The sequence below is a fragment of the Dama dama genome, chromosome 7 (genome assembly GCF_033118175.1).
Source record: "Dama dama isolate Ldn47 chromosome 7, ASM3311817v1, whole genome shotgun sequence".
In the NCBI taxonomy this organism is placed as follows: Eukaryota; Metazoa; Chordata; class Mammalia; order Artiodactyla; family Cervidae; genus Dama; species Dama dama.
The window spans coordinates 13,587,822-13,595,768 of NC_083687.1; the positions used below are offsets into that span (position 1 = coordinate 13,587,822).

General features: G+C 53.9%; 1 protein-coding gene across 1 annotated transcript; it reads left to right on the forward strand.

Moving 5' to 3' along the window:
• Positions 1-891: 891 nt before the first annotated feature.
• On the forward strand, positions 892-6,324 carry PIM1 (Pim-1 proto-oncogene, serine/threonine kinase). Its single transcript, XM_061146599.1, has 6 exons — positions 892-1,363; positions 1,483-1,589; positions 1,701-1,751; positions 1,850-2,216; positions 3,799-3,975; positions 4,755-6,324. The coding sequence occupies exons 1-6, from the start codon at positions 1,282-1,284 to the stop codon at positions 4,910-4,912; spliced, it is 942 nt and encodes a 313-aa protein (XP_061002582.1). The 5' UTR covers positions 892-1,281; the 3' UTR covers positions 4,913-6,324.
• Positions 6,325-7,947: the final 1,623 nt, after the last annotated feature.

Consider the following 7,947-nt stretch of genomic DNA (forward strand, 5'->3'; position numbering starts at 1 on the left):
CTGTGACAATCGCGATCTGGACCCCTCCCCCGAGCGAGCGGAGCTCTCCGGGTTTTATTCCAGGCCTGTGACACCTCCGTGGAGCCGCCGCTGTGACTCACATCTTGCAGATTCTGCGCCCCCAACATCCAAACCCCAGAGAATCCAGCCCGAGCCCACAGCGCGTGGTCAACCCGCCCAAGCCGACTTGGAGGTCTCGCTTCTGAGTCACACATAAAGACCACCCTCGTCGGCATCCTCCCCCTGCCCCCCACACACAGTCGCTCACACCCCGGCGCGCCGGCCGCCCGGCCTCGGGGCCTGACACACCAACGCCTGTCTTCTCTGCGCAACTTGTTATGCTCCAGCTCTTAGCCCTTGACCCAAAAACCCCGAGAAATGGAGAGCCGCAGAGCCGGCCTCGGGCGGCCTTTGATGGCTTTGTTATTGTTTGGGTTTGAATCGATACGCCCCTCCCCATCCTTCCTCCCTCGCGGCTCAACACCCGGCTCCCGCCTCCTCGCACGCCCCGCGCCCCTCCCCCTCCATTTTGGCGCCTTTTCCTTCCCGCCACGTCGTGGCGGCGTAGAGACCATTCTGACCGCGAGAGCGGGGGCGGGGCGTAGGCGTGGCGCGCCGCGCGTTATGCAGATGAGCCGGCCTCTGGTTGGCTGGAGGCGCGCCGGCGGGGGCGGGGCCGGGGCGCGGCGACGGCGCGCGGGGCGGGGGGGTGCAGAGGGGAGTCACCCCGTCCCGCCGCTCCCCCACCCGCTCTCCTCCCTCCGCCTGCCCGGGCGCCCGGCTTCCCCCGCCTAGGCCTCCCGGAGAGGCCCCGCCCCATCCCCGCCCGCCCGCGCGCCCCCTCCCCGCCGGCGCGCTCCGCCCCTTTTACTCCTGGCGGCAGGGCGAGCCGGGCGTCTGCTGCAGCGGCCGCGGTGGCGGAGGAGGCCGGAGAGGACTTGGCGGCGGCGGCGGTGGCGGGACCGGCAACAGCAGCAGCAGCAGCAGCTACAGCTACACACTCTGTGTGCCGCAGCGCTGCCACACCAGCCCCTCGAGCCGCCCACCCTGCCGCCCGCCGCGCTGCCTGACCCTGCCGGCGTGTCCGTCAGCCGCCAGCCCGGGCAGCGCCCCCAGTCGTCCTCCGACTCGCCCTCGGCCTTCCGCGCCAGCCGCAGCCGCAACCGCAACGCCACCCGCAGCCTTAGTCCCGGCCTTAGGCACAGCCGCCGGCGCAGCCCTAGCCCCTACTGCAGTAGCTCCTCCAGACACAGCCTCTGCGCCGACACCCTGGAGGTGGGGATGCTCTTGTCCAAAATCAACTCGCTTGCCCACCTGTGCGCCGCGCCCTGCAGCGACCTGCACGCCAACAAGCTGGCGCCGGGTAAGTGCCTCTCTCCCCCCAACCCCGGATGGAGGTGGGGGGGGCGGCTGGACCTGGAGGGTGGAAGCTGGGGGGCTCGCGGGCCGTCACTAATTCTCCCGGGACTCTCCCTTTCCTAGGCAAGGAGAAGGAGCCCCTGGAGTCGCAGTACCAGGTGGGCCCGCTCCTGGGCAGCGGCGGCTTCGGCTCCGTGTACTCAGGCATCCGTGTCGCCGACAACTTGCCGGTGAGTGGGCGCCCGGCTTGCGGGGAGGGCGCGCCGCCCGGGGACACGCCGATGTGTTTGGCCCCCAGCGAGGGAATCTTAACAGAGACTCTGTGGGGGGGGGCTTTCCAGGTGGCCATCAAGCACGTGGAGAAGGACCGGATTTCCGACTGGGGAGAGCTGGTGAGTATCCTGGAGGGAGCTACCCCCCGGGATGGTTGGAGTGGGGTACCCTGTGACCCGCCCGCGCCCTAACTGCAGCCCCCCTCACCCCTCTGCAGCCCAATGGCACCCGAGTGCCCATGGAAGTGGTTCTGCTGAAGAAGGTGAGCTCAGGCTTCTCCGGCGTCATTAGGCTCCTGGACTGGTTCGAGAGGCCCGACAGTTTCGTCCTGATCCTGGAGAGGCCGGAGCCGGTGCAAGACCTCTTCGACTTTATCACGGAAAGGGGGGCCCTGCAGGAGGAGCTGGCCCGCAGCTTCTTCTGGCAGGTGCTGGAGGCGGTGCGACACTGCCACGACTGCGGGGTGCTTCACCGCGACATCAAGGACGAGAACATCCTTATCGACCTCAATCGCGGCGAGCTCAAGCTCATCGACTTCGGGTCGGGGGCGCTGCTCAAGGACACTGTCTACACGGACTTCGATGGTGAGTCAGGCCTGAGGGGGAGCTTCCCGGGAGGGGAACTGCCCAGGTGACTCGGCCTGGCCTGGAGGCCTCGGCAGGCTTCCCTCCCCGGCCCTTTGTAAAGGTCATCGGGCCGCCTGGCTCGATGCTAGCAGGGGTGGGGCGAAGGATGGCTTCCCAGGGTAGGAAAGCTGGGAATTTCGAGCCAGCTGAACCTGTAATGTCTCTGGCATGATTTTATTTTTTAAGTGGAATTCAGTAGGTTCCAAGCTTTCCCCATGAATAAGAGGTTGTGGGCAACCGGCCGTAGCCCAGATTTCTGAAGTCTGACCCAGTTTCCCCCGCCAGTAGAAGGATGGGAGGGAGGGGGACAGGGGGAGGAGAGAGCGGGAGAGATGAAAATTGATTGCCGGTTTTGTCATTTTTGTTTTGATTTATAAGGGAGTTTTCGGTGAGGTAGTTTTTAGAGCTGCGGTGTGTTTTGTTTTTTTTTTCCCCTCCCCTTTGATCTGGGGACGAATAAGGAAGAGAAGAGTAGTTTCACTAAATAATTCATTTTGTTGATTTGGCTTTTTTTTTTTTTTTTTTGATGGTGATGTGGAGTGAGGGAGTCGGGAATGAATGTTGTGAAATAGGATCTCTTGCTGGTTTGAAAATTAGTTGGGTGTCTCCACAGAGAGGATGAAAACCTATCCTAGGGAGGGGCTTGGAGCGGGTTCTTTCAGAAAAGATGGAATGGAGAGCTCGGAGATCAAAGCAGAGGAGGGTGGGTCATCATCTGAGCGGCTTAACCTAACAAACGACAGCCTTTCAAAACTTGTGACTGGGGCTTGTGGTTTCTGTTTATTTGCCCTTGGAGGACGCTGGGTTGGGCTGCATTTTTTTTTTGTATTTAACAGTTAATGGCTGGCCGGGTCCTCCCATGTTTTTTCCTTCCAGTCTTTGCTGCCCCCTGGTGAGCGCCCGCGGGATGGCCCCAATTTTTTTTTTTTTTTTTTTTTTACAACTCAAAGTTTGTAAACAGGAATCACGTGGTCTGAAGCCAGCCCTGCAGCTCTACCTCTCCTGTGGATGGAGGAAGGGGTGTGGGTGTCTGCCCTTGCATTCAGAGGGTGGAGAGGAAGGCCTCTTAAAGGGCACCCTGACTTAGGATATTGTACAAGTGTCCTTGCCTGGATCATATCTGAGGTGGCACTCTGACCCGCTCCTGGGCAAGGACCTTTAATGCAATTTCAGGATAGTCTGTGGGGATACCTCCCTTGGTTATGCATGTGTTCATCACCTCCTCCAGTCGTGGGTGGTCCTACCACATACCTGTCTGGTGCTTGGGTCTGTGGCTGGCCCTGTTTGTTTCTTGGAGCTGTTTGTTTATGGTCTGGGCTGATAGAGAAGTCAGTCATGCTTTGGGTTGGAGAGTTGCCATAAGCTGCTCATCCACTCCTGTTAGCCCTGGGGAGGGGGGATTGGAGTTCACTCAGCTGTTGACAAAAGTAGGGTGGTGCCTTTTTTTTTTTTTTTTTAAGTTACTCAGCATACCCCTCAGTTGCTTTGAGTTTTATTTTTGCTAAAAGCGTGTTTTCTTTCCTATTCCCCTGACTCACAGGGACCCGAGTGTATAGTCCTCCAGAGTGGATCCGCTACCATCGCTACCATGGCAGGTCGGCAGCCGTCTGGTCTCTTGGGATCCTGCTGTATGACATGGTCTGTGGAGATATTCCCTTTGAGCACGATGAGGAGATCGTCAGGGGCCAAGTTTTCTTCAGGCAGCGGGTCTCCTCAGGTAACTTCTGAGAAGCCCCTTATTGAAGAAAGGCTGGAATCACGAGGCTGATAGTCCTTGATGAGCTTGGAGAGCTTTACTCCCCAGGAAAGGCTGTGACCCTTGACTTAGCAGGATTCTTGGCCAGTGATTCATGCTTGAGAGCCAGTCTTCAGGAATCAAATGATATGCATTTGTGGGTGCTTTTGTGGGGGATGGGCGGTGTCAGAGGAAGAGCACCTGTGAGAATATTAGGAAGAAAAAGACCAGTTTAGTATCACTGGAAGATTTTGTTTGTTTTTGAGTACCCAAAAATCCTGATCCCTTAACTCCTGGCTGTTTTGCCCGGGAGTAAGAAGTTGAGGGCTTTTTGAGCCTTCTCCCTTAAGGCAGGCCCTCTAAATACTGCGGTTCCAGTGACCTCATCGTGGGTGGTGTTCATATTTGTAAGTCTTGTAGGTGAATTGAATCACCTCATCATGCTTAGTGATGTCTCATCAAAATCCCTTGTCATCATCCTTCCTATTTCTGGTGAGTGGGCGTCGTGGGAAAGGTCCCAGCTATTGAAGTTTGAAAACCACAGGTTTAAGAGGGGAGCTTTTTTTTTTTTTTTTTTAAGCTGAAGGCAAACTGGAGGATCTAGATGTTAGTTAATACCTTCTCATTGAAGAAGCAGCCTTCTAGAAAGGGCCTGGTCTCTTGGTTGGATCCCTGACCCGTGGGCCCCTGGGAAGCAACGTGGGAAGACCTTTATATTGCACAGTTGAGTCATTCATAACCTCTTGTCTTTCTTTCTCCAGAGTGTCAACATCTCATTAGATGGTGCTTGGCCTTGAGACCATCAGATCGGCCAACCTTTGAAGAAATCCAGAACCATCCGTGGATGCAAGATGTCCTCCTGCCCCAGGAAACTGCTGAGATCCATCTCCACAGCCTGTCGCCAGGGCCCAGCAAATAGCTTCTCCCACAGGTTCTTCCCTCCCTGTCAGATGCTCAAGGGAGGGGAAGTGTCTTGTCTCCAGCTTCCCGAGTACCAGTGACACTTATCTCCAAGCAGGACAGTGCTTGATACAGGAACAACATTTACAACTCATTCCAGACCTGAGGCTCCTGGAGGCTGCCTCCCAAACAGGAGGAAGAGACTCCACTCCAGGCGTCCTAGGCCCCCACTCCTCCCGTAGAAGCTCTCCTTCTCACCGGTGTCCAGCATTGCTGGACTCTGCAAAATCCCAGGGGTGGGCGGCGGTGGGGCGGGGGGGCGCGGTGGGAGTAGGTCAGGATCCTGCCATGGAACTGTTCCCTTCATCAAGAGTTCTGCTGAATGCCGTGACGGGTCGGGCGGGGTGGGGGGAATGCGGGTTGGGGTGGGTTAGGACTAGCACCATTTTAAGTCCCTGTCACCTCTTCCGACTTTCTGAGTGCCTTCTGTGGGGACTCCGGCTGTGCTGGGAGAAATACTTGAACTTGCCTCTTTTACCTGCTGCTTTTCCAAAAATCTGCCTGGGTTTGGTTCCCTCTCTTTCTCCCTTCCCCTTACCCCCCATCCTTCATATGAAAGGTGCCATGGAAGAGGCTACAGGGCCAAACGCTGAGCCACCTGCCCTTTTTCCACCTTTAGTAAAACTCCCAAGTGAACTGGTCTTCCTTTTTGGTTTTTACTTAACTGTTTCTAAGCCAAGACCTCACACATACACACACACATACACATACACAAACACACACACAAACAAATGCACAAACAATGCAAATCAACAGAAAAACTGTAAATGTATGTACAGTTGGCATGGTAGTGTACAAAAGGATTGTAGTTGATCTAATTCTTTTTTAATTTTGCCTTTTAAGTTATTTTACCTACTTTGTTTTGGGTTTTTTTTTCCTTGGAAAGATGATGTGCGTTCTAACCTGGAGGTCAATGTTATGTATTTATTTATTTATTTATTTGGTTCCCTTCCTGCTCCAAGCTTCCACGGCTGCCGCCATAGTCTTCTTTTCTCTCCTTTCCTCCTCTGACTTGGGGACCTTTTGGGGAGGGCTGCGATGCTTGCTCTGTTGGTTTGTAGGGTGACGGGACTCAGGCGGGACAGCCGCCGCAGCTCCCTGACTGCTGCGGGGGCCCCCTTGCCGGCTTACCCAAGTGGGCGTGGGGTCCGGGGGTGATGGGGGAGGGGTGTTGCTGACTTGTGTATATAGGATAGATATATGAAAAACAGTTCTGGATGGTGTGCCTTCCGGATCCTCTCTGGGGCTGTGTTCTGAGCAGCATGTAGCCTGCTGGTTTTATCTGAGTGAAATACTGTACAGGGGAATAAAAGAGATCTTATTTTTTTTTTTATACTTGGCGTTTTTTGAATAAAATACTTTTTGTCTTAACTTGTGGCTTAAGTGTTATCCATGCAGAGGCACGCTAATGTGCACTTGGTAAGTGCCAAAATCTATCCTGGGAAGGAAAGGGGGAGTTGTCTGCCTAAATCTGGTTGCTTGCCGTAGGACTTCTGGGATAAACACTTTTCTGAAATGAATGTATGGCCAAAGAGTAGATGGGCCAATTCTTTTGTGGACATGATTTGGCTGGAGGGGCCCAATGAAGTCCCAACCTCTGTTCCCAATATGAATTATATTAGGGCTGGGTTAAAACAGCACTAGTCAGATTTCATGAAAGGCCACTATGGAAGTTCTGTAGCTATGGAAGTTCTGTAGGCGTGGAACTGTAGAGCATTTCTATCTGCTGGAAAGTTCCACTGGACAAGGCAGACCTAGAGATGCCAAAATCTTGCTAAGCTACCAGTTGAGGCTTTTTGCCATTGTCTCTCCCACTAGTAAAACATTTTGAGCATGTGCCCTTGATACATGTTGAGTTTACTGGAATACTATATACTTGTGCTATTCTAAGTTCTGAATCAAGTTCCTTTCACCTTTAGTGTGGGGTTTAGTCACTGACAATAGTCAATAAGCAAAAGTTTTCCTCCAGTAGTTGCTCAGTCATGTCCAACTCTGCGACCCCCAAGGACTGTAGCCTGCCAGGCCCCACTCACTGCCTGTGGAATTCTCCAGGCAGGGATGTTGGAGTGGGTAGCTGTTCCCTTCAGGGAATCTTCCTGACCCAGGGATTGAACCCATATCTCATGTCTCCTGTATTGGCAGGTGGATTTAGCATCTGAGCCACCAGGGAAACCCATTCCTTTCCAATGTGCTTGACAAAAAGTTTTGTAATGAGATGTGGGTTTGATCCCTGGGCTGGGAACCTAAGCACACGTGCTCTAAAGCCCCTGCGCTGCAATGAAGACCCAGCACAGCCAAAAAAAAAAAAAAAAAACTTATAATGGGAGTGGCTGAAATGTTAGCTCTGCCATTTTCTTACTGCTTATGCTGGGATAATTAGCATTTTCAGTCCAAGGCTTGTTTGCAGGGATCTGTTTAAGCCCCTTGTTCATTATGTGAGAGTTTAAGTGGTAGAACCCATGAATGCACTTGGTGCATGTGGCCTGACTACCACCTGATATGCTAAAAGTACACTGCAGTACCACTGTCAATGTGCGTGTCGAGTATTTGTGAAATACTGGTTTCTCGTTTCTTTAGAAGCCATCAGTAGCAGACTTCCCCTTGGGTCATCTTGCTCCCTACCACCGGTGCATACACACACCCTCTGACCACTGGCCTAGATGCTGTCTTGTCAGGTTGAGGGTCCAGGCCACAAATACTGCTACTCCTCATGTCTACCCGTAAGCTTGGACTAGATCCCAAACCCTGGCTCAGACCCCATGTGGCCATTGGAGAGGAAGGATTTCTTGGTTCTAGGGGGCTAATTTTCTTCAGTTCCCCTTTTCTCTATCCCCCCTGCTCCCCCTCCCCCACCCACACCAAACATGCAAAAACTCCGATCTCTTGGAGTATGAGGGTTACATACCTCATCCTTTCCAGTAAAGTTGACACTTGGCCTAAAAGTTGCTCCAAACTTCTAACGAAATCAAAGCCCCACCCTTTTTTCCCCTGAAG